General features: G+C 41.1%; 1 protein-coding gene across 12 annotated transcripts in view; it reads left to right on the top strand.

Moving 5' to 3' along the window:
* Window positions 1-27338, top strand: part of USP34 (ubiquitin specific peptidase 34) — a 266169-nt gene that overhangs the window by 139408 nt on the left and 99423 nt on the right. For 10 of the 12 annotated variants that reach the window (XM_073339379.2, XM_073339385.2, XM_073339383.2 and 7 more), the window contains 12 exons: window positions 3331-3431; window positions 4602-4811; window positions 5471-5596; window positions 7503-7625; window positions 7752-7835; window positions 8269-8355; window positions 11788-11988; window positions 12898-12980; window positions 13802-13842; window positions 15544-15668; window positions 16591-16743; window positions 16936-17040. In XM_073339379.2, the coding sequence (XP_073195480.1) occupies window positions 3331-3431; window positions 4602-4811; window positions 5471-5596; window positions 7503-7625; window positions 7752-7835; window positions 8269-8355; window positions 11788-11988; window positions 12898-12980; window positions 13802-13842; window positions 15544-15668; window positions 16591-16743; window positions 16936-17040 (1439 nt within the window). Of the gene's footprint in view, window positions 1-3330; window positions 3432-4601; window positions 4812-5470; window positions 5597-7502; window positions 7626-7751; window positions 7836-8268; window positions 8356-11787; window positions 11989-12897; window positions 12981-13801; window positions 13843-15543; window positions 15669-16588; window positions 16744-16935; window positions 17041-27338 lie in introns of all 12 variants that reach the window. The other 2 variants (XM_073339386.2, XM_073339384.2) reach the window with 2 other exon arrangements.

Genomic DNA, 27338 nt, shown 5'->3' with positions numbered 1-27338 from the left:
GCTCTGCTGGGTCCAGTGGCCGCTAGTGGCAGCTAGCAGCACTGCAGCCCATTTCTGTTCGGGGAAAAGAAATTCTGCACGCTTAATAATTTCTGTAAAATTCTGCTTTGCGCAGTGGTGCAGAATTCTCCCAGGTTTTGCCAGAGGGGACAGAGCCTGCCCCCTACCTCCTACCTGCCTCCTCAGAAACACCCCAAAGCCCTGCCCCTCCACACTGTGCATATCACAATAGCGAGCAAGAGGGACCGAGTGTCACAATCACACACACGACTGCCTATCCCCTCTCCACCCCCCTGCCAGCTGCTCTGGACGCCCAAATGGACTCGCCTGTGCTGCCAGGGTGCTGCCACTCTTGTGGCTTCTCTTTGCTTTCCCATTAGAAGCCATTTTTCTACAGGGAAGCAAAGAAATCAGTGGGGAACATGAATTCTGCGCATGCACAGTGATGCAGAATTCCCCCAGGAATAATCCAGTACTGTTCCAGGGGAGGGCTTGGTGACAATTCACAGGGCCACGCCTTGGTCATCAACTGGTCCGATCGAATAATTTACACCTTCCCTCCCCTACCACTCCTGCCCTATGTCCTTCACAAACTGTGACGAGAGAGAGTGACGGCCATCCCGATTGCCTCATTCTGGCCTTGCCAGTTCTGGTTTCCAACTCTTCTCCGCATGTCAAACCATCCTCCGCTTCTGATGTTCCAAGAACTGCTCACACAACGCAATGGCAGGTTCAGGCATCCTGATCCACGGACACTTCATTTGGGAGCTTGGTTTTTGGATGGACACCTCCAGTGGCACAGTAATGTTCATTGGCAGTGGGAAATGTCCTCTCGAGTAGCAGGAAGGATTTCATGAGATGATCCTACCAATTCGAATGGATATGTTTCACTTCCTGGGCCCAGCAGAAAGGTCTTGCTCCTGAGGCTGTGGGCATCCTGATGGTCTTAGACTACTTACTGTGTCTGATGGCCTCAGGGCTTGCTCTCAGCTCCATTAAAGTGCATGAAGCGGCTATCAGTGCTCTCCATCCTCCTGTGGAGGGGCATTTGGTTTTCACTCACCCTTTAACTGCCTGATTCTGGAAGGGCCTTGTATACAAATACCCTGCTGTTCAGCCTGTTGTTCTTCAGTGGGACCTCTGCCTAGTCCTTATGGCATTGATGAGCTTGCCCTTTGAAACTCTGGCCTTTTGCTCCCTTTCTTTTCTTTCCATGAAGGTCATTTTCTTGGTCACTATTACCTCTGCAGAAAGGATTGGTGAACTGGGGCCATGATGGCCAATCCTCCTTTCACTACCTTCTATAAGGACAAAGTCTCATTGCACTTACATCCCATATCTTACTGAGAGTGGTTTCCTGCTTCTACCTTGACCAACCCATACATTTGCCCACCTTCCTTCCCAAACTGCACACCTCAAAGGAGGAAAAACAGCTTCACTCCCTTAATATACATAGGGCCCTGGCCCCTTACCTACAGAGGACGAGACCATTCTGGAAGTGTCCTAAACTATTTATTGCCATAGCAGAGAGAATTCAGGGGCAGGCCTTCTTCACCCAGAGAATCTTGTTGCGGGTTCCACAGTGCAATCACTTGTCATGGCAGTCCCTACCAGGTGGGATATGGGCCCATTCCATGAGAGCACAAGCATCGACTATGGCCCTGGTCCATTATGTGCCCCTTATGAACATATATAAGCCAGCCACATGGAGTTCAGTGCATGCCTTTTTTTCCTCACTATGCCCTGGTGTAAGATTCTGTGATGGTTGCCTTGTTTGGTCCATCGGTCCTCCATTCTACTGTTCCATCATCGTTCTCGCACCCTCCTCCTATCAAGGTACTGCTTGTTAATCATCCTTAGTGGAATACAATTGGGACCATCACTCAAAGAGGAGGTGTTTACTTACCTGTATTCCAATCCCTCCTTCCTTCTCCTTTGCTCTGGATTTGGTAGATTAGTTGTGGAGAAGGAACTGAAGGTGTGGTCAGTCTGCCATGCCCTTTATTGCCTCTGGTGAAACCATGAAGTGGTACCAGGGTGCATGAGTGGACTGATGGACACTATTACTTTGAGAAGTTCCCGCTCTAGGCACATGGCATATGCAAATAACCCTCAGTAGAATATAGATAGGGACCACGCATCTCAAAGAACCTCCTGTTACAGGTGAGTAACCTCCTCTTCACTTTTGCTTTCTTTTTAATTTGCTCTGTTTATGACTGTGACTGGTGCCTTGCCACACCATTTGGCACTTTCAGTACTCTGTGACCTTTGCCAGCCCCGTTTCATCACTGTTTAGATAGCTATTCCACTGGCAGGGTCTTTGCTTTTGACAGAGCCTAAGCCATTATTTCACTCCAGCTTCTGCCTGCTGTAAGGTCAGAAGTCAGATTTTTTCTGGTGTTCACAAACAGATGTCACCTCCAGTTCACATTGACTTAATTATAAGTAAATTTTACTAGAGAGATTGAAGAGGAAATTATGAACAAAATATATGTTAAGCAGCATATAACAGAGTGAGACAAACTATTCATTGTGGAAAGTTGGAGGTAGATAGGCTCTAAGCTTGGTTACGCTGTTTGCTGGTTTTCCTTCAGGTGGCCTCATTATGTTCCCAGTCAGGGGCTGCACTGACCAATGCAGCTTGGAAAGTGAAACCTTCTCCTTATAGCAGTATGTGTTAAAGCTCTCACCTGCCCCTCCAGTTCTTCCATTCTGTGTTCCCATGTGTAACAAAGCAAGGCTACAAAAGGGAAGGAATGGTTCCCTCTGCCACCTGCGTTCCTTCCAGTCTTAACAGCAGATAGATGTGAACCTTTTTGGATTCTTCAGACCTAGAGCCTTCATTTAGAAGATTATAGTGCTTTATAGTGATTTAACAGTACACACTTTAGGGGCAATTAGAAGATAATTCCTGTGGCATTCAAACTTAGTAAAACTATCAGTATTTAAAATAAATGCTTATAGAATAATTTTCCAGCTCTGGAAGAATTTAATGATAGTTCTTTCAATGTGGAATTTATCCATTATCTCTCTTTCCTCCCTACAAGACAGATTTTTTTCCCTGTGCCTTTTTTATTACAAGATATAATTGAATCATACTGCTAAGGAAATATTTAGGGACCTGATTCAGAGGTCAATGAAGTCAGTGGAAAGATTCCCATTGACTTCAGGTGCCTTTGGGTCAGGCCCTGAGAGTTACCAGGGAGCTGTTTTTCTAAAAATTTTCAGCAGATGCAGTATCAATGTTAATATTCATTTTACTTTTAAAAATTATGCTTTTTAAGTAGTCAGTGAAATTCCAGAAATTCATTATGTTGTGCTTTATTGTAGGTGGTCTCATGGGACCTGTGAGAATGATTTCATCTGGGCATGAACTAACAACTGATTACGATGAAAAAACACTTCATGAATTGGGCTTTAAGGATATGCAGGTATTATCAGTGTAAAGATAAGACTTAAAGATAAAAAGATCATTTGGCATTCTGCTTTTGTCATGTGATGACCAGTAAGTGTATTAGGTGGTAAAATGTAAAATTCACTTTGGCAACATCTGACTGTTTTCTAAAACCATTATATTGTTTTCTGCTGTATAGCATAAATCCCCTTTACACCCAAAATAAAATTACAGTTAGTTCCTATTAACATACATTTACATTCTGCTCTATTACATTCTGCTGCTCTATTTCCTTACTGTTGTAAAAAGTAGTCGTTGTTTAAAAAGGCACATTCTGGGTGTATTAGTAAATGTGAAGTAGTACGTGCTGAAGGATCAAAGTAAAATTTGGAACCATTTATCTTTTGTAGAGAAAAGCAGGGGCTGGTGAAAATAACATCAAACACTAAGATTTTGGCCAAATGGTCACAACTGTTTGATTTTATGAACAGGATAGTGCCTCAAAGCATTTTGACATGAGAGCAGGGAAAAGAGGGAGGGCAACAGCCATTGAAGCTGTCAAGAGTCTCCTTTCTCCCTTTTGATGCTCAAATCCAAAATATCCTGTAAACCAACTCTCAAAAGTCCAGAATCCCTGTCACATCGTCATTTATTATAAGGCCTATCAAGGCTTGCAGCCCAGATCAGCCTACTGCCCAGAACATGAGCAAGCTTCCTTAGAGTGTGAATCCAGCCCCAGTGCCTAAGAAAGATAGGACATGTCTACTTTGCAGGAAGGAGGATTAACCTTACAACCACTGCAGATTGGAGGACTCGACCTTGCACAACCCTTCCCTTTGTCACTCCTCCCTGTCAAAGAAAAAGGCAACTTTAGAGGATCTGACTCCTAAGTTTAGCATACATTTGAATTAATTACTTTTTAATTAATCACTCTGCTGCTTCCACCTTTCGTACTTACCGTGTCAGGCAAAATCAAAGTAAATCTCCAGTGCTGCCCAATGTATATCATTTTTGAATTGTGACATTCTGTTGAAACATAGTTAGATAAAGGATCAACAGTGAAGATATTAATGTATCGTCAAAAACCAGGTTCTTAATTCTATTCTTATTTATGAGATGTCTCTGGTTTAAAAAATGGCCATTGTAGTTGTGTTGTTTAAATAGTCTCTTTCTATCTCCTCCACCCGGCCTCCCCCCTTGTTTCTAGATGGTGTTTGTATCCTTGGGTGCACCACGGAGGGAGCGTAAAGGTGAAGGTGTTCAGCTTCCAGCATCTTGCCTACCTCCTCCTCAGAAGGACAACATTCCAATGCTTTTACTTTTGCAAGAACCTCATCTTACCACCCTTTTTGATTTGTTAGAGATGCTTGCATCTTTTAAACCTCCTTCTGGTGAAATGGCTATGGAAGATAGTGAGGTAATTTAGTGATCTTTGATTAGGATGACTGAATATGTCTAGTTTAATTTCTGTCTGATCTGTTACTTCTGTTGGCCCCTGACCATGGTATCCAAACATCATATACATCTAATATTTCTATCTGTATATTTAATGTTGTATCTATAGATATAAATATATAAGCTTTTTATAATCAAAATGGTATTATATTATTTACTAGTTACTATAAAAAATGTATTGCTCTGGAAAGGATATGTACTACTGAAAACATGTATGGTGGTTAGTAAGGGGATTTGGCTTGAAAACATATTTTTAAAGATATATTGTACAACTCAGTGACTCATATTCGTCTCTCGTATAAGTCCATATAAACCAATGGGATTTACATTGGGAATTTATTGGAATCAATAGTTGTGTATTTAAATCTGGGATTTATTTACACTGAATCTTTGTGCATGTCTTTATACTGTAGTGCATAAAGTAACTTAATTTTCTTCTGTTTCAGTGAGACCTGAACTATCATGCTGTATTTATAGATTTATTTAATAAACTTTAATTTGAGAATGAATTGCTTTTGTTTAAAATATTAATAAATAAATAAACTTCAAACCCTAAAATGTCAGTGAGGTTGCTTTTCTTAAGAAACTATGAATAGTAATAGATTTTTTTGTGTATGTTAGAGTGCAAGATGTGAAGAACTCCACCTTCATGCAGAAAACCTGTCCAGACGTGTCTGGGAACTGTTAATGCTTCTACCTACATGTCCTAACATGTTACAGGCATTCCAAAATATTTCAGATGAACAGGTCAGCCAACAGTGTTTGTTTTAAATGTATATAATCTGCAATTCAGTTAGACTTTTTACAGTTTACCCCAAATTGAATGATGATTGATCCAACAGAGTTAAGTAAAAAATAACCAATTTCTGCAAGGGGGACATTGTCTTGAATGAAAGGCAGAACAGTTTCAATAATAATAAATCAGGACAGGTCATAGAGACATATATATTCTCTGGCTTTGTCTTGGGTATAGTGAGAAAATAAATAAAGAGGGGACACTTTCACTTATTCTTCTCTTACTTTGTTGAAATAAAAATCAAAAGAAGTCTGTAGCTTTTCTAATTTAGTTTCCTGATTTGTGTCTTTAAAGGTAATGGGTTTTATTTAATAAGAATTAAATAAGTTAAATGATTAGTGAATGTTATCTCTGGTGACTTTACTGGTTCATGTTGAAATTAAATCTCATACATCTTGAGTTGTACAAAGCAGGTTGAAGCAATTTATTACTTTTTTTTCAAGAATTCTGTGGGTTTCATTTTAGAAGTAAATAACCTCAGATATACTTGATCCTAAAGCAATATTCTTGAACTCTAGCCTCCAAATTTTATGTGGCTTTAAAACTGAATCTTACAGTATTATTTGCCTTCCAGGTGCCTTGTTTTAAATCCCCCACTCCAGCTTTGCATAATTATAAAATACAATAGCAAGCAACCACCCACTGTTCTGGGTGTGCTTAGATTAGGTTAAATTTAAAACTGGCATTAATTGAGGTGTGAATTTTTTTGTAATAATTTTGAATGGGAGAGAATTTAGAATTTTATATTTTGTTAAAACAATATGGAGGATGTTGGGTAACATATGATTCAATTTCAGTTATACTTTTTTGGGGGTAAATGTTGTTGGGATAATTATCTTGAATAAGTATCTTGAATTCTGAAGTACTTCTGAGCATTTTTAATGTAAAAAGAGCAAATGTGTGAATTTTAAGCAACTTTCCAGTATGAACCAACCACATGTACATACACAGTTGAGTGTGTATAAAGTAACATGTTTTCTGATGTTTCAGAGATGATTGCTAATGAAAATAAAATGTTGGGTTATCATTTCAGTACCTGTTAATGGGCAGTAAAAAGTTCAGGTATGTGAGGGTCCCCCCTAATTGTAGCTGACTGAGGAAATTGTGAATAAGAGTTCTGGAAGATCGCTCTTTAATTGTGATTGAATGTACCTGAGGAAAATAAAACACTAAGAACAAAACAAATTTAAATGAAAGAATTGTAAGAGGCAAAACTACTGGGATTTTTGCCAGCAAAAATGTATTTGGCTAAATGGACTTCGTGTCAGCAAGTAAGTAGATGTTAACGGCAAAGAGAGAAGCTGGCTGCAGGGGTCAAAATGTTTGATTTTCCCTGGATAAAATTAATTGGACAGATTATTTTATTCTTTGATTAGGTTGGATTAAGTAGTGGGGTCTGATTCTGCTTTCCTGTTTGCCTTTTTGATGGTCTTTTAATGTAACAATCATGTTTTGAAACTCAGGAATCTAGCATATTGAATACGTGTTGAAGAGACCGGGAGGAAGGGTGGGTAGAAAAGAATAGGTTATCCATTCTCTGCTGTGCTAACCAGCAGTCATCATACCCTTCACAAATTTATAAATGGACCTGCAGAGGTTCTCCCAAGATTTAGTGAAGGCAGGGAGAGGGAAAGCTGTCATATAATCCCAATGTACACATGTTTAAAATACTTTAAAAATAGAACTTAAATTGTTGTTTAGATATTATGATAGATTTTGTAACTGTGCAAGCTTGAACTAGGATCTGTTCTGCCATTGTCTCTTCAAATTACTTGCCATTGTCTCTTCAAAAATGCAATTACTTTTGCCTCTATGGTCAGGCCAACATTGGATTTAATTTTCTTAACTTTTTTTAAGGGTAATGATGGATTTAGTTGGAAGGATCTCCTGCGAATAAAAAGTGCCCATAAACTTTTGTATGCACTTGAAATCATTGAAGCTTTGGGCAAGCCTAACAGAAGAATAAGGCGAGAGTCTACGGTAATATAACTTCTTCTTATGTAGTAGAAAAATAAATGTTTTTGTTTCTAAATTCTTATGGGTGAAATGTTTATTACTTTAAATTCTAGTATTGTTACAGTAATTTATTTTTCTGTTTATCCTCAGGGAAGTTATAGTGACCTTTATCCAGACTCAGATGATTCGAGTGAAGATCAAATAGAAAATAGTAAAAACACCTGGAGCTGCAAGGTTTGATTTACTTAAGTATTTTGTAATATGTAGTGTAGATTTTTCAAAATGACATAAAATGAAAGTTCTTTTAAGTTAGTATAAGATTTTAATATTTTGTTTCACTCCTTGGAGTCTCTCGATTTCAAGCTCATATCATTAGCACATAATACTTTTTGCATTAGGACACTGTCAGGAAATCCCAGTTCCTGGGCCTAAATGATTAATGAAAAATAAAATTCTTATCTAATTTTAGTGTTTTTTGCCAAAAGTCACGCCTCTCAGTTTATTATATTTTTATGCAAATTTTTCTCATGTCCTTAAAAAAATAAGTAACAGCATAATTTATCAGTGTTTTATTTCTGATTTTAATTGTGTATCTTGTAACTTAGACAAGGAGTTTTAAATACATTATGTACCTGATTTTTCTTACATTATCGTAATTTACTTACAGTTTGTTGCTGCTGGAGGGCTTCAACAATTGTTAGAAATTTTTAATTCGGGAATTCTAGAGCCTAAAGAGCAGGAACCATGGACTGTGGTAGGTGACAAGTCAGTGTTTACCAGCTATAAGATAGTTATCCCATTTGAGTGCTTCCATTGCTAGCAGCCTTTTTTATATTTACTTGCACCTTTTCTGTAGAAAAAAGAGAAGAAATGAACAATATAAAATGAACAATGAAAAGTATTGCTCATAAGCCAATTATTGTGCATTGAAAATTGTTTATTGAGTGCTTCCATCTGTAATGGATACAAACCAGCTGCTAAATTGATGCCAATAAACACTAATTGTACAATGTAGTATTCTTTTTTTGGGAAATGTAAATTGTTGGAATAATTGCAGTTTTAATCTCCCTTTTAAAAACATTACTATTTTTATCATTCTGACTTTTTGCTATTTTGTGACCACACTTTTATATCTTTTCTGTATGTTATTTTATTTATTATTTTTTTCTGTAGTCCTAAGAAAAAATGTGCTGGTTTGTAGAACTAAAAAATAATACACCCCCCCCTAACGCCCAGATTGAAAACTAGTTTCTGGATTCATACATGCGGAGCTTTGCATCTGCACAGACCTGACTATGGGATCAGAGCTTAAGTTTGCAATAACGTGGTCAGAATATTGGAAAACAAAAGTATATTTAAAAGGGGGGTTGATCAGTGGTTTCAAGGGGAAACCTGTACTTCTCAATCTTACTTTAAAGCAGTATTGTGTTTATTTCTTGGTACATAACCCATTGTTGGCACTGAGAGAAATCACTACCACTACGGTCAAGGGGTTTATAAGGAAATTCCCTAACAGTGCACACTGGTGTTAGTCCATTTAATATATTTTGTTCATTCATTTCATTTTGTTTCCATTTTCACTAGAAAGTTTAGTAGTGATTGGATGTCTAACATAGTGAATGCCAGAGAAAATGAGGTAGGATCTGAGACTAAAATAGGGAAAGAACAAGTTAAAAATTACTTAGACAAATTAGATGTCTTCAAATCATCAGGGCCTGATGAAATACATCCAAGAATACTCAAGGTGCAGACTGAGGAGATGTCTGAGCCAGTAGTGATTATCTTTGAAAACTCATGGAAGATGGTAGAGATTCCAGACGGCTGTAAAAGGGCAAATATAGAGCCAATCTATAAAAAGGGGAATAAGTACAACCTTGGGGAATAATAGGCCAATCAGTTTAACTTCAGTACCTGGAAAGATAATGAAGCAAATAATTAAGCAATCAATTTGCAAACACCTAGAAGTTAATAAGGTGATAAGTAACAATCAGCATGGATTTGTCAAGAACAAATCATGTCAAACCAACCTAATAGCTTTCTTTGACAGAGTAACAAGCCTTGTGGATAGAGAGGAAGCAGTAGATGCTGTCTATTTTGACTTTAGGGCTTTTGATACTGTCTTGCATGATCTTCTCATAAACAAATTAGGGAAATACAATTCCCTATTCATCTATCCACTGTAAGGTGGGCGCATAACTGGTTGGAAAACCGTTCCCAGAGCACAGTTATCAGTGATTCACAGTCAAGCTGGAAGGACATTTTGCATGGGGTACTGCAGGGATCACTCCTGCTTCCAGTTCTGTTCAGTATCTTCACTAGTGATTTAAATAATGGATAGAGAGTACACTTACAAAGTTTGCAGATGATACCAAGCTGCCCCATGAGGGAAGTCTGAAAAAAATTGAGTTTGTTTAGTCTGGAGAAGAGAAGACTGAAGGGTGGACATGATAACAGTTTTCAAGTACATAAAAGATTGTTACAAGGAGGAGGGAGAAAAATTGTTCTTTTTAACCTCTGAGGATAGGGCAGGAACCAATGGGCTTAAATTGCAGCAAGGGAGGTTTAGGTTGGATATTAGGAAAAACTTCCGAAGTTTCAGGGTAGTTAAGCATTGGGATAAATTGTCTTGGGAGATTGTGGAATCTCTGTCACGGGAGGTTTTTAAGAATAGGTTAAACGCCTTTAGAGATAAGATAATGCTTAGTCCTGCCTTGACTGCAGGGGACTGGGCTAGAGTTACCTCTTGAATTCCCTTCTAGTTGTATGATTCTATGAAATTCTATATCTTATCATCACTATTCATCTATCCATTAATGTGAGATAAACTCTCCTTATGTTGGTTATTACTTTGCAGTTTGGATTTCTTTTCAGTCTGTGTTTGTTAGACTGAGTTTGTTTTATCTGTTTGTTTTCAGTGTGAGCATTTTGTCATGTTGTAAATATAAAGTGTCATGGCTTGTGTATGTTTCAGTGTTTAGGATATTTAAAGTATCTCACACTTAAAAAAAGTAGCTTTATTTTTTATGGAAGGAGAATATTTTTGAGCTTTGTTTTTTCAGTTTTTTTCTCTTTCGAATCTGTATAAATACTTGTGATATACACTTCTCTAACTCTCTCATGATGCTTCGCATCTGTTGGTGCTCTCTCTGGAGCAGGTTTCAGAGTAACAGCCGTGTTAGTCTGTATTCGCAAAAAGAAAAGGAGTACTTGTGGCGCCTTAGAGACTAACCAATTGATTTGAGCATGAGCTTTCGTGAGCTACAGCAGTGAGCTGTAGCTCACGAAAGCTCATGCTCAAATCAATTGGTTAGTCTCTAAGGTGCCACAAGTACTCCTTTTCTCTCTGGAGCAGTGTCAGGAGAAGGGAGATGCTGTGTATTTCTCTCCATTCCCAGCATAAGCCGAAGAGTCTATTAGTGCCTTAGTTGATCTTGCATTTAGGTTTGCAAGGGGAGGAGTGGCAAATTGCAACTAAGGCACTGATCCTGCAAATAAATATTCTAGTGTAGACTCCTGCACGTGTGCAAAGTCTTATAGATTCAATGGGATTCTGAATGGGTATAGAGAGCTATGCTAGTGTATCTGTTTGTACGATCTGGGCCTATGATTGTGTTAGTTTCACTTGTATCGTACAACTCCTGCTGGTTGTGCTGGGCAAATGTACATGCAGGAGTAATAGTACATGTGAGATCTTGGAGATCAGAGTCCCAGAAGGAAATAGGAGGAACAAAAAATCAGAAATTACTGAGTGAATCAGAAGTTTTCATCTCTTTGTGATATTACAATACAAAATGGTATTTTTAATGTAGTTTGTCTCTACATAAGTAATTGTTTAATTTAAAAGAGTAACAAGCCATGTTAAATATTGCTTTCTGAGTTAAATGTAAGTGCCTAAAATGCTGTAGGCTGTAAAACTGAATCTTCTGCACAGAATATCATATCATCTCGTAACTGTACCTGTAATTTGGACTAGTTCTTGAAAATACTCTCTTCGTAAGAAATAAAAGATTTTAATACCAGCCCCAGTTTCTGTAATGTCTAGTACAAGTCTTGTTAGCTCTTGCCAATTAGTGCTTTAGTTGTTAGCTTTGTAGGACATTTACGTTTTGTGTTTCAAGTTCCAAAATAGACAAAGAATTACTAGAATTTGTGAAAAAGGAAAATTGCATTTTCTTCTTATCCACAGTGGCAGCTAGACTGTCTTGCTTGCTTGCTGAAGTTGATATGCCAGTTTGCAGTAGATCCCTCAGATTTGGATTTAGCTTATCATGATGTCTTTGCCTGGTCTGGTGTAGCAGAGAGTCACAGGAAAAGAACTTGGCCAGGGAAATCAAGGAAGACGGCAGGAGATCATGTAAAGGGCCTTCATATACCTCGTCTCACAGAGGTAAGAAACAAACTATATATACATACAAATACCCACATGCTGTAGGGGAGATGTTTTCTTTTATCAATCAAAGGGGGATGTGAAGTGAAAAATATTATTACTTTTTAATCAAATGAGGAAATAGCGTATTGAAAAACAATTATTAAAAAATAAATCTAAACGACATATCAGGAAATAACATAATTAACTAAAATTAGATTAAAGATGTGCAGTTTTAAAAAAGCTAGACTTTCAAGTTTATGTGCAGAATGTCCCAAAGACACAGAGTAAATGGGTATTTCTGAATGTTTCTGATGATTACTTTTTATGTTTTGTTTCAAGTATCAGAGGGGTAGCCGAGTTAGTCTGTATCCACAAAAACTATAAGGATTCCGCTGGCACCTTAAAGATTAACAGACTTATTTGGGCCTAAGCTTTCGTGATCCATGCATCTGAAGAAGTGGGTTCTTTACCCACGAAAGCTTATGCCCAAATAAATCTATTAGTTGTTAAGGCGCCACCGTACTCCTCATTGTTTTTATGTTTTGTTTCCTCCATCAATTCCTGCTTTGGAAGATGGCCCATCACACCTGGTGTTGAACAGTGCTAGAACCTACCTGTTAAGTCCCTATTATTCTTCCACCCCCAACAGTAACCTTTTTTTAAGCTTGGTTTTCATATTATATTTTACATGCTAAAGGGGACAACATATTAATATTAATAATGTTAAAAACAGTGAACTGTTGGAAGATAGGGATTTTGGTCCTGTTATAAGTGAGAATTACAATGCAAAACTGTGTGTTTACTGCCAGTGTGTCTTGTATAGTCACTCACCCATGCAGTTTTTGGTTTGTTTTAAAATTGACATAATGAGTATAATCTAACCCCATTGTTATATTAACTTTTTTCTTTTAACTTCAATTTTTAAAGGTATTCCTTGTACTTGTCCAGGGAACAAGTTTGATTCAGCGACTTATGTCAGTTGCTTATACGTATGACAACTTGGCGCCTAGGTACAATAACTTTTTATTTATGTAGTAAGGTTTAAAAAATTTATGCATTTTCATGATAGCTTTAAACTTAAATCTATGGTTTTTCAAAGGTCAGAAATGAATAAAGGGTATGAAACATAAACTAAACTATGGTTGTATAGTTCCTCTCATTAATTTAGGCAAGTGGTTCTCAAACTTATTTCACATGATGGACCACAGTATGATCCTTTCATGAACCATCTCGCCTCCCAGAGCCACTTCTGTGCACTCTCTGCAGCTGTTACAGGTCTTGATTACAGGACAGTATGAAGGAGAAAAGATTAAAATAAATTTGCTTGAACGCTATGTGTCCTTTTCCTGTGCCCATTCGCTATTTGGTGTTGATAATGTGTGTGTACACTTACGTACGATGCCACCTGAGGACTACATTTTGACAGTTATTGTTTTGGCTTATTTAGATGAACCTTCTGTATTTGTTGTATAACGTTGTATCAAAAAACTTACAATTGTTGGTAATATGTGGTAGCACCAGAAAGAAAAGCACCTTTACTTTTTGATTCCAACTTGAGTTTTCAGGCCCAATAGTTAGAAAAACTGTCTTATTTATAAACTGAAATGAATTTATGTGGAAGCTATTGAGTGACAATAAACATGGAATCCTATAATGCCATTATAGTCACATCTGAGAGTAAAATTACTTTTAAAATTATACTTTATGAGAGGAAGAATATATTTTAAGTGAATATGAGAAAAGTACATTTTCAGTTCTTACATTTTCAGGTATAATATATTTATTTTGTTCTGTAGTAACATTTAATTGGTTTGATTTTCTTCCTGCACAGGGTGTTGAAAGCTCAGTCTGATCACAGGTCAAGACATGAAGGTTAGTGCTGTAGAAAATAGTTAATTTTTATTAATTGATCATAGCAAAAATATCATACAACTATTACAGACCATGGGTTTGATTCATCCCAGCTAATGCAGTTGAAAGGACAGAAGAATCCCATGCACCGCTACAGACTAGGGACCGAATGGTTAGGCAGCAGTTCTGCAGAAAAGGACCTAGGGGTTACAGTGGACAAGAAGCTGGATATGAGTCAACAGTGTGCCCTTGTTGCCAAGAAGGCCAGTGGCATTTTGGGCTGTGTAAGAAGGGGCATTGCCAGCAGATTGAGGGACATTGGCGAGGCCTCATCTGGAGTACTGTGTCCAGTTTTGGGCCCCACACTACAAGAAGGATGTGAAAAAATTGGAAAGCATCCAGCGGAGGGCAACAAAAATGATTAGGGAACTGGAACACTTGACTTATGAGGAGAGGCTGAGGGAACTGGGATTGTTTAGTCTGCAGAAGAGAAGAATGAGGGGGGAATTTGATAGCTGCTTTCAACTACCTGAAAGGGGGTTCCAAAGAGGATGGCTCTAGACTGTTCTCAGATGACAGAACAAGGAGTAATGGTCTCAAGTTGCAGTGGGGGAGGTTTGGGTTGGATATTAGGAAAAACTTTTTCACTAGGAGGGAGGATGGTGAAGCGCTGGAACGGGTTACCTAGGGAGGTGATGGAATCTCCTTCCTTTGAGGTTTTTAAGGTCATGCTTGACAAAGCCCTGGCTGGGATGATTTAGTTGGGGATTGGTCCTGGTTTGATCAAGGGGTTGGACTAGATGACTTCCTGAGGTCCCTTCCAACCCTGATATTCTATGATTCTGTGTGTTCCCTTGTGTCACTGGAGCTGCTTTGCCCTAGGTGGGGATTCACATCCCCAGAGCAAGGCAGATAGTATTTGCACCACAAATCTCCCCTGGAGCTTCTTTTAGATAAGTACAAAGCTTCAACCCGAGGCTCAGTCTACAGAAGAGTCCTGCCTGAGAGAGCTGCTTGGGGGAATTGTTGCCTTCCAAATAGGTTCACATTAAGACTGTAAAAGTGACATGAATATTCACCTGTATTTTGACTGGCAGCAGTCTTTGACTCCACCAGCAATCCCCCCATACCTCCCTAAGATTATTCCTGTGAGAATTATTTGTATAGGAGCCATTGTCAAGTTACAGCTTGTATGTTCACAAATACACAGGCATCTCCCCTTAGCCTTAGGCCTTGTTCTGGACTCCTCCTCTGTATCCTGTCACCAAGGGCCTGAGAGTGGTGTATCTGTAGATTTTGGAGCCAGAATTCTGACATCCTGTGTGTGTCACCTGCCAGAAATTGGCCCTTAGCTGGTGGGAAGAGAGGAGTAGGGAAAGCTGAGCTGGTTCAGGGAGTGCCATAATTTAGTGCTGATATGGTCTATCAGCAAATTACCTCCCACCTCTTGAGCAGTGAGGAAGCAGGGAAGGAATTGTGTTTCAGAATGATGTCTCATTAGTATAGTGTAATTAAGAAAGAGAATCAACATTTAGTAACCAAATGGATATATTACTTCAGCTTTGGTGGCATCCTAAATGCCAAAATGAGGGTCCTTTGTCACTCATTATCACAAGTGAGAGAGAGATGTTATATGCTTTTGTCCTTTGTGACTGTTCAACCCAAAAAGCTTTTTAATGTAGAAATTACATGGTGACTTTATTCCACCTCTTATCCCTTTAGTTACTCATTATTCAATGTGGCTCTTGGTGAGTTGGGCCCACTGCTGTTCTTTGGTGAAATCCAGCCTGGCAGATAGTGATCATTTACAAGATTGGCTAAAGAAACTTACCCTTCTTATTCCAGAGGTAAGATAATGGAAAGATCATTGCATATTAGTTAATAATTCATATGGACAAAATCCAGCCCTAGTGTCTTTTGATGTTACTCCATCAGAATTCAGAGGAGTGTGTTGCGTACTGATGCTATTACTTAAAAAAGACTCATGGGGTAGCTGTGTTAGTCTGTATCCACAAAAACAACAAGGAGTCCGGTGGCACCTTAAAGACTAACAGATTTATTTGAGCATAAACTTTCGTGGGTAAAAACTCAAAGTGAGGTTTTTACCCACGAAAGCTTATGGTCAGATAAATCTGTTAGTCTTTAAGGTGCCACCGGACTCCTTGTTGTTTTTTTAAAAAAGACTGTTCAACCTTTCTTTTTTTAGTCAAAATATAGCAAGTGCCAGTTGCAACATATACAGTTAAAGGTGTACAGTTAATCAGTTTCCATTATAAACTCCTGCTCTTCTTCAAGTGCTTGCACTTGTCCATTCCAATGTAGGTGTGTGTGCGCACCCCGGCACAGCTGCCAGAATTTTTTCCCTTTGTGGTATCTTTAGGGTTGGCTCCAGCACCCTCTTGTGTCGCATGCTCATAGCGTTGTTATAAAGGGCCCAGCCGACCTGCTCCCCTCAGTTCCTTCTTACCTCCCTTGATGGTTGCTGGAACCCCTCATTGTTTGGCAATCCTTCTCTTAGTGTTTTTTTCTGACAATTTTAGTGTAAATAGTTCTTGTAGTTTTAGTAGTTAGTTTGTAGTTTTTAGATAGTTTGGACGCCTCCACACTTTATAAAAGATACTTCCATAGAAATATACTCTGCCTAAGTTGTCTAATAGTGTTTGGAGAACTGTTATGTATGTACATATATTAGACAAAAGTGAAAAAGGAAATAGCATATGCAGTATTATTTTAACAATTTGATTTTATATGAAATTTTTTTTCTTGAAGACTGCAGTTCGCCATGAGTCCTGTAATGGTCTGTACAAATTATCTCTCTGTGGTTTGGATGGGGGAGACTCAATTAATCGATCCTTTCTGCTACTGGCTGCATCAACATTATTAAAATTTCTTCCTGATGCTCAGGCATTGAAACCTGTCCGGGTAAGAATTTAACTTTTCATTCCAGCTTTATGTTAAAGATGAATTGCAACTGCTTTCCATCATTCTCATTTAAGTCAAAAATAATAAGTCCTATAGCAGTTAATGGATTTATCATCTTGTTTTATCACAGTTTAAGTTAAGCAAGTTTTTTGTCAGGCAGATTTGTGAATAAAAAGGTGTTTCTTTTCACAGATAGAGGATTATGAAGAGGAACCAGTGTTACGATCTGGTTGTAAGGAATATTTTTGGTTGCTGTGCAAACTGATTGATAACATACATGTAAAAGATGCCAGTCAGGTAGGTACAGTTAATTTACATTCATTAAAATGGGTCTTTGTTTTCTTTTGGTTTTGTGAGATTGATTATTATGAGTATTTTAAGTTCAGCCAAAGTCAATGTAACTCCAAATCCAGTAATAGAATATTGTGTGGTAACTTGCATTTGATGAAATTTTTGCTCCTGAATTAAACTGAAAATTGTGCTATTTTAAATAAATGTATAACATTACAGCCAACATTATAGATATTTATTTAAAAAGTAATGTAGAGCCGCTACAATATATTTCCATCAAATAACTTTGTCTAGTGTTTCTTACATAAATAAAAAGATAAAACCCCAAACTCCCTCATGAATACTGACATTTATACAAGACTAATTTTTGTATATAGAGATCTTTTTGGAGAACTTGCATACTCATAGAGAGCATCTTAGTTAGCTGGGTTGCTATTTTGCTGAGGCTTTTTGCAGGTCGTACATACAGGGAACTCCTTACTCCCTTTCAACACCTGACTAAGGCCTGGTCTACACTTGGGATGGGGAGGCAAGCTAAGTTGGTCTAAGTTACACAACTTCAACTACAAAAATAGCGTAGCTGAAGTCGACGTACTTAGAGCTACTTACTGCGGTGTCTTCACTGTGGTAGGTCGACTGTTGACACTCCCCCATCGACTCTGCATACGCTTCTTGCTCCAGTGGAGTACCAGAGTCGACAGGAGAGTGCTTGGTGGTCGATTTATTGTGTCTTCACTAGACGTGATAAATCAACCCCCGCTGGATCGATCGCTCCGGAGATAAGTGTAGACATGCCCTAAGTGAGAGCAAGCAATTTGAAAACTTCCCTTAAAATTGGTCTTTTCTATTCTATGATCCTTTGCTCATAATTTTTACAGAATATAGATAATATTGTTGTCGTTTCTGGGGACTGAAAAAATAAATATCACTTTCAAAATATAACATTGTTGGTATATGCGCATTTATTGAAAAATGACATTTAGATGGCTGTACATTTTTCTTTGTACAGTAGGTTACTGAAATTGCAAATTCTTCAAGTAGTGTCCCTGTGGGTGCCCTACTTCAGGTACGTGTGCGCCCTGCACCTCTGGTTGTAGGTTTTTGGTAGCAGCGCCTGTTTGGCCAGCACATGCACTGTATACATCCTTGTGCCCAGTACTGAGGCTAAGTAGGACTGTGCGAGTGAACTGCCCTTGGTTTCTTCTCAGACGCTTTCAGCCAGAGATGGAGTTTAGTGTGTGCCTGTTTTCTCTTTATAATTATAGATACTGTTAGTTATTTAGTAGTTGTAGAATATTAGTACCTTATAGTTGTTGGAACTGTTGTTCCTGTTTTTCTTTTTCATAAATAAATAAATATACACGCACACACACTTTTCTATTTTCTCCTATTGTGAAGGGTCCAGAAGGCTTTTTTCTTCTGTCTGAGATGCTGGGCTCCCCAGGTTTTAAAAGGTGCTTCTCCTATTGAGAGGCTATTCCAGTCAGTGACAGACATTCACTGTATATGTTGCTTGGGAGACTCATATCCTCAGGAAGTGCAAGATTTGCACTTCTTTTAAGGGAAGATCCTGTAAAAACAGGGAAATTAGGTATAGATTTTTAATGATGGCGCAAGCCTTAAGACTGGCTTTGGACCTTGGTACAGAGAACCCCCCTGTACAAGGACCTTCTGTTTCTGTTAGTGCTCTGACAACAGCATGGTCCCCAAGATCTTTCAAGAGGAAGGCAGCGTCGAGACCTGGTCTCTGGTACTCTGCACAAGTGAGGTACCAATAACCGCTCCAGCAATACAGAGAGCTTCCCACTCAAAGACTGGAGTGGGATAAGAGAACCAGAATAGAGAGTTCCTCCTCAAAGAGATTTAGGTCACTGGAGACCTCAGGCCCCAAGAGGCATATTATGAGGCTTTGAATACTCAGGTACTGTGAAGCACTCTAAGTCTTCATCTAAGTCCTGTACCTCGGTGGTAAAGGACACAGAGTCAAAAACCACTACTGCTACCAAGAGAGCGGCCTCGTTGGAATCCACAGTTCCCTTGGTACTGACACCAGCGCCTCTGACAACGGCATCAGGAACAACCTCGGTTGCTGTACCAAGCTCTGTTGTGGCCTGGTATCTCAGGATTTCCAGTACTGTAAAGACCTCATGGTACCAAATGAGCCTTCCTTGCAACCTCCAGACTCACTTTGGTATCTAGGTCTGCTGGGTCACTGACTGCTTATGACTTTTACTATTCAGGAAGAGGGGTTGTCTCCTCCTGTACAATATGTGGAGAAGCATTCTGACTCAGAACTTTCGGTTCTTCTAGTAATGTCCCTCTGGGTGCTCCACTATAGGTGTATCTGCGCCCCTGTGCCTCTAATCAGAGATTTTGGGTAAAAGTGTTCATTCGGCCCACACATGTCCTCTCCCTCGAGAGGTTGCATCAAGGCTATCTAGCTCTGTGCAGGTGAACCACCCAAAGTTCCTTCTCGACAACCTTTGGCCTCAAACTGAGTGAGCAGTTGTCTCTTCATTCTCTGCGTCATTACCATAAGTTGTAGTTGCTTATAGTTCTTTTATTTCCCTTAATAGTTAGAGTTTCCGTTTATCCCATTGGAATAAAAAAAGAGAAAGAAAAGAACCTCTATATCCTGCTTCCCACTCTTTTCAGGGGGGACCTCCCCTCTTCGGTGGTGGTAGTAGTTCAGACTTTTAATGTTTTTTTTTTTAAAGGGGGGGGGTAAAGAATGATCGGAGATTTGTGGTAACGGTGCCTGGTTGGGCCGTAGCCGTCTTGCGCCAGTCTGAGTGGTTACATAGCGGTGTGCAGCCAACCGTCCCCCAGTTCCTTCTCTACCACCTTTGGATTGAGTCAGAGAAATCAGCAGCACCCTCTCTTACCTCAGATAAGATTTATAGTAGTTAGTTTATAGTGATAGGTTAGCTTAGTTGTAGTTAGTTTCCATATCTATTGACTTACTTTAATTTCTTAAATTAAAAAAAAAAGTTTTTCTTTTATCTTCCCTATCTACCCTTGCCTCCTCAGCAGGCATACAGCCTTTACCTCAACAGGGTTTACCCCTGTTTTTTTTTCTCTTAAGAGACCACTCCCTCAAGCATGCCCAGCGCACCTGGTTTTAAACGCTGCCTGGCTTGCAGACTATCCATACCGGTTTCTGACGGCCAGGCTCAGTGTGTCCGCTGCCATGGCAAGACACACGTTACTCAAAAGTGCCCATGCTGCAGAAAATTGACAGCTAGGGCAAGAAAAGCCAGGGATCTCCAACAGAAGTTCCTCAAGATGGAGAAATCCCTCAGACCAGCCTCTGACTCTGAGTCCAGGTCACCCCCCTGGCCAACAGTTGCCAATGGCAGCCTCTGACAGGGTCTCTGCTTCAACTTCAGCTGCCAAGGAGCCTACTCCTAGAAGGGCTACCAAAAAGCAGTCACAGACATCTCTGCACTGAGAATCGCCTAAACAAAAGTCATCTCCAATGGAAAAATCTGCCCCGGTACCGAGAGCATCAGACCACGAGGCACTGGAAACCTCCGGCACTCAGTGTTCCCAAAGAGCTAAAGACCCTGTGTGGGCACACTGTAATGGAGGCTCATATAGCAAAGAGAAACCTTCCAGCTCAGCACACACAGAGCCAAAGAAGATCTCAATACCGAGTGGTACAATGGTACCTGTGCCGCACAGCTCTAAATCCTTGGCACCAGCTGCTTCAACTCATGCTCCCGTGCTGTCCACAATGCCATCCCTGGCACCGAGCCTCACGATACCACAGGAGTTCATAAGACATGCGGACCTGGTAGTGGCTTCAGCACCTGAATCTCCTCTAATTGGCACCAAGGGTACCCCATCCAGATCCCTACCTAGCCAGCTGACTACTCCCTGCAGATCAGCTCCCCCATCTCCAGTGACAAGGAAGAAGAGGATGATGCAGTAATATATGCTCATCATTCCTTACCAAAGCCAGGACCATTTTGTCAACAACCACCTACAGATATACGAGGATGATATGGTCACCTATGGGCACCACCCTTATACTGTTCCCAACTAACTGGTCATACTGGGTTCCATGGGCAATGTCTAGGACCCAGAACCGCAGTCCAGCTAGCCCACCGATGTCCAGAACAGCCGATTCCCCTTCACCTGCTGTCTGGCACCCTCTGAAACACAAGAGGAAGATGCTGAGGAACTTGAGCGCACAGCTGAACAGAACACTTCGCCGCCTGCTCACATCTCATCTTCGTCGCCAGACGAAAACATAATGCCATCACCCCCTACTACGGGGGATGATTTCAAATCCTTTCAGCACCTCTTCAAAAGGGTTGCTGAATCCCTAGACATTTCATTGGCACAACTAGCAGAAGCCCAACGTAAGCTTACTGACATACTCCAGGCATCCCCAACAGCAAAGATAGCCCTGCAGGTAAATGATGCTAATATGGAGCCTGCGAAAATCATCTGACAGACTCCAGCTACTTCATCACCCTCGTGTAAGAGGTCTAACAAAAAGTATTGTGTCAGCAAAAGGAGCTGAATTTTTATTCACACACCCTGCACCAAACTATGCGGCCGTGCTGGCAAAATATATACACAATCTGTTCTCCAAGATGTCAGCCTTTATTGAAAATGTCCCACATGACAAAAAAGAAACAGCACAAAGCAAACATTTCTGAAGGGTCTCTCGTCGCCAGGACAGCCCTCCAGACATGGCAGCATGATCCATTGCCACATCAGTTGTCATGTGCTGTGCATCCTGGCTCCATCTCTCCGGATTCCCAAGGAAGGTCCAGGCCACGGTTGAGGACTTACCTTTTGAAGGACAGAAATTATTTGCAGACAAAACCGATGTCTCGCTACACACCCTGAAGGACTCATGGGTGAGTGTGAAAACCCTTGGCATTTACGTACCTGCAAACAAAAAGAAACAGAATGGGTTCTACAATCAGAGATTCCGACCCACGCCATATTCCCAGTCACAAAGACAGTACGACCAACGGCATAAACTAAAACAGAACAGACGTCAACAGAACCAAGTTCAACCTGTGATGTCTCAACCATCAACCTCCAGACAATAATTTTGAAGATGTGGTCGAGGGGATGAAACCTCCAGTCTCTGATTCCAGAACCAGAAACCCTTGCGCATTCGGAGACTGTCTGTCACCATACTACCCAGTCTGGAACACCATCACGACAGACAAATGGGTTTTAGAGATTATTCAGAAGGGCTACTTCATCCCCTTTATTTCTATCCCATTTACCTGCTCCCCTTCCCCATCCCTCTTCAAGGACCCTTCTCATGAGCACCTGTTACAACAGGAAATAAACCACCTTGTACAATTGGGTGCTGTGGAACCCGTACCTTCACAACACAGGGGGAGAGGTTTTTATTCCCACTACTTTCTAACTCCAAAAAAGACTGGTAGGTGGAGACCCATCCTGGATTTACGAAAACTCAACAAATTCATGAGAACACAATGTTCACCCTAGGGAAACAGCATTTCCAGTACAGAGTACTACCCTTTGGTCTTTCCATGGCCCCAAGAGTTTTTTCCAAGCTTCTCGCTGTCATTGCAGCTCACCTCCACAGACAAGGAGTGATATTTCCATACTTAGACGACTTCCTGATTAGGGCACTAACACAGCAAAAAGGAATAAACGCCAGAGTACCACAACCCTGTTCATGGACCTAGGATTGCAAATAAATGTACAAAAGTCCACACTCATTCCTGTCCAAAAGTTGGAATTCACAGGAGCGTACCTCAATTGTCTCACGTTGTTTCAACGGTGATGGGCAGTCCACACACATCTGCCAGAACATGCTTACAACTCCTGGGGCATATGTCAGCAACAACTTTTGTTGTACAACATGCCAGGCTCTACATGAGATGCTTTCAGGCCTGGCTTCAAACAAATGTATATACAGCACAGACATTCTCTCAACAGACACCTCACAATGCCACACTGGGTAAAAGACTTGCTAATATGGTGGACACAACCACAGAACGTCTGCTCAGGAGTTCCTTTCCAACAAAAAGCTCCAACCATGACATTCACAATAGACGCTTCCCTAGTAGGTTGGGGGCACATCTATACACCAATACAATCTAAGGCCTCTGGTCTCCAGCAGAGTCCAACCTGCACATAGACTTACTGGAGCAAAGGGCAGTCTGAAATGTATGCAAGCGCTTTCTTCCTTTAATCAAGAACAATGTCATCAAGATCCTCACGGACAATATGGCATGCATGTTCTATATAAATCGCCAAGAGGGAGCATGATTATACTCCCTGTGTATGGAGGCAATACGCCTTTGGAATTTGTGCATCACCAGCAGCACAGAGATATCGGCATCCTATCTGCCAGGATATCAGAATACAGCAGTGAACCTACTAAGCAGGGATTTTTCACAAACCCATATGTGGGAGATGGATCCTGGAATTCTCAAATCCATATTCATACTGTGGGGGTTCCCCACCATAGATCTATCTGCAACAGCTCAGAACTCCAAGTGTCCACGATATTGCTCCCAGGCCAGATTGTGACACCACTCTCTAGGTGACGCTGTCCTCCTAAAGTGGAAGGTGCCACGGATATATGTATTTTTCCTGACTTCAGTCCTAAGCAGAGCAATTCAAAAGATCGTGCAGGACAAATCTGAGGTCATTCTCATTGCACCCACATGGCCCAAACAAATGTGGTTCCCATATCTGCACCATGGCAGTGAAATTCCCTCAAACCCTTCCCTTAGTGTCTCACCTTCTATCGCAAGTTGTGGGACGCATCCGTCACCCCAACCTCGCGGTACTCCACCTCAAGGCCTGGTTATTCCATGGCTGACAAGGGTCAAGAAGGACTGTTCTGAGGAAGTGAAAGATATATTACTGAACAATCGGAGACTATGCAGAAGAAAGACACATATCCATAACTGGAAACAATTCTGTACCTGGTGCCAGGACAGATAGCTCTGTCCATTGTTGGCCCCCCTACTGAGAATTTCAACTATATATTGGGACTTAAAAAATTGAGGCTAACCACAAGCTCCATCAGAGTACATTTGGCTGCCATGATCTCCTTCCACGACAAGGTGGACAGAATCACTATATTTGCTCACTTGAAGATCAAACGCTTCCTTAAAGGCATAGAAAAGACTTATTCCACACTAAGAAACCCTACACCCATGTGGGACCTCAACCTTGTTCTGCGCCATCTCATGGAAAAACTGTTAGAATCCCTTGCAGCTTGCTCTTTGTTACACTTATCAATGCACTTTCCTCATTGCCATCATGTCCGCAAGACGGGTGGGAGAATTAGGTGCCCTAATGGCACACCCACCTTCTGCATTCTTTTAGGATGTGGCTGTAGGATTACTTTATCCTTAATTCATACCCAAGGTCGCCTCCCCTTTTCATTAAAATCAACTCATCTACTTACCTATATTTTTCCTGAAGCCACATGCTGATGAGAGGGAGGCCTCACTCCATATGCTACACTTCTTATAGCATTAGCTTGCTATACAGCAAGAACAAAAACCTTCAGAAAATCACCTAGACTATTCTTTTCTATAACAGAATTCTTGAGGGGCCAAACCATCTCAAAACAGAGACTATCCAAATGGATATATGGATGTATCCATTTGGGTTACCAAAACAACAATCAACAACCTCCGCCTGGAGTTTGCACACACTACACCAGAGCGTTAGCAACATCAGTGGCCTTTCTCAGTAATGTACCTATCATTGACATTTGTAGAGCAGCTATCTGGGCATCAGCCCATACTTTCACTAAACACTATGCTTTAGAACAACAATCAGCAGCAGCTGTTCAGTTTGGACTTAGTGTTTTCCACAGTCAATAGACCAACTCCAAACCCCCTCCCCTCCACTGAGGGGCACTGCTCAACAGTCACCTAGAGTGGAGCACCCACAGGGAAACTCCTCGAAGAAGAGCTTACTCATCTTGTTCAGTAACTGAGGTTTTCAAGATGGTTGTCCCTGTGGGTATTCCACTACCCTCTCTTCTCCCCTCTACTTTGGAGTTTCACATCGATTATCTGAAGTAGAGAAGGAACTTGGGGGTGGTTGGCTGCACACTGCTATGTAACCGCTCAGAACGGCATGAGACGGGTACGGAGTGTGTGTGGCCCAACCGGGCACTGCTATCTCAAATATCTGATTACAAGCGCAGGGCACCAAGACACCCAAAGTGGAGCAGCCACAGGGACAACCATCTTGAAGAACCTCAGTTACTACACAAGGTGAGTAACCGTCTGATCTTCACTAAGAGGGTGGTGGATGAGCTGCAAATTCCACAACAGCAGGTGGCAGATACTCATCACAAGCTGGTGGATCATCTACATGCTTCCTCCTCATCCAAAATCGCGCCCCCCATTAACAAGGCGATTCTAAATCCGGCCAAAGTCATCTGACAGACACCACCCTCCATTGCACTGATGTGCAAGAGAGCTGACAAGAAATATTACATCCCTCCCAAAGAGGCAGCCTACTTCTTTCAACACCCTCAGCTCAACTTGATTGAAATAGACTTGGTCAATACATGGGGCAAACAATATCATAGTAAGTCAACCCATATGATTGAGATTGGAAAAGATGGCTCTCTTTGGGAGGAAGACATATTAGTCAGTGACTTTACTGTTCAGAGTCACGAATTATCAAGCGGTCATGGCCAAATTTGATTTTATGAATTATGGGAAACTCAGGGCATTCTCTCTACATTTACCAGAAGTGCAAAAAGAGCAGTTTCAGGCCATTGTCAGCAAGGACCCTTTTCACGAGACCCTGCTTAGATTGTCTGTTATGCCTATGGGCAATAGAACTGGTCCAAGCAAACTCTTACACCTGTCCATGAAGACAACATTTTTGATTGCCATCACCTCAGCTAGAAGCGTAGGAGAAATAGCAGCCCTGATGGCACACCCACCCTTCACTGTGTTTTTAAAAGACTTACTTATTACAAAGTAATACTGAGATCGTATCTCAGCTTTCTCCCTGAAGTGGCCTCTGCCTTTCATTTGAATCAATAAATCCATCCTCCATTTTTTTTCCTGAGCACACATCGTGACAGCAGGGAGGCGATTTTTCACATGAGATGTTAAACATTTTACTTAGACAGGGCTAAGGACTTCAGAAAGTCTCCTAAGTTCTTCCTCTCCTTAGTGAAAAGATCCAAAGGCTCCTCAATATCGGCTCCAAGATTATCCAAATGGGTCTCCGGTTGCATTCATCACTCTTACCAAGGGTGCAACCTGTCCCTTCCATCCAGAATCCATACGCGCTCCGCATGGTCGATCTCTACCTTGGTTACATTCCTTAAAGATGTCCCTATCTTGGAAATTTGCAGAGCAGCGACTTGGGCTTCTCTGCCCATACTTTCATGGAACATTATGTGATCACTGGAGCCTCAGCCTCCAATGCCATCTTCAGCTTCACTGAGCTCTCTGCAATAACAGACTCCACTATGAAGTTCCAGCCCCCAATGGGGGATGCTGCTGTGAAGTTTCCTATAGTGGAACACTCATAGAGACACTGCTTGAAGAGGAAGAAGTTACTGACCTTGTACAGTAAGGATGGTTCTTCGAGATATGTGTTCCTATGGGTACTCCACAGCCCATCCTCCTCCTCTCTACTTTAGAGTTCTCAAGGTGGGACTCTGCAGTAGAGAAGGAAATGGGGGTGATTCACCCCCATTTAGTGCTAGGTAATCTCAAGGCACACCATCGAGGGAGGGAGAGCGCATATGTGGGCTGAATGACACTGCTACCTAAAATCTCTGATTAGAGGCACAGGGGCGCAGATACACCTACAGTGGAGCAAGACTTCCTCTTCAGGTCTGTTCAGTATACTCCAGGAGACATTATTCCCCTCTGCAGATGCAAAAAGGCCTCTGCCTGTTAACACTTGGGACAACCAGTGATCTATACATTGCCCAATGCCTTATGATTAAGGTTAAGATTTTGTCATGGATATTTTTAGTAAAAGTCACGGAAAGGTCACAGGCAAAAAAGAACAAAATGGGACAAAATGAGGCTCTGTGTGTCCCCATATGCCCAAAGTGAGGCAGCTGTGCAGGGTTGAGGAGCCGCCTGCAGCTGTCCGTGGGGGCTGGGAGCTGAAGGGTACTCCTGTGTCAGCCAGGAGCTGCGGGGTACCCCCACTACCCGCAGCTCGGGGGGCCTGTGGTGGCGGGACACTCAGGGGTTTTCCCACTACCTGCAGGGGCTGTGAGCTGTGGGGTACTCCTGCCGCCCGCAGCTCCAGAGGTCCACTACAACCGGGAGCTTAGAGGTTCCCCT

This window comes from Lepidochelys kempii, chromosome 3 (assembly GCF_965140285.1).
Source record: "Lepidochelys kempii isolate rLepKem1 chromosome 3, rLepKem1.hap1, whole genome shotgun sequence".
Lineage (NCBI taxonomy): Eukaryota > Metazoa > Chordata > Testudines > Cheloniidae > Lepidochelys > Lepidochelys kempii.
The sequence above is the reverse complement of the archived record's forward strand: the minus strand, read 5'-3'. Positions and strand labels throughout refer to the sequence as shown.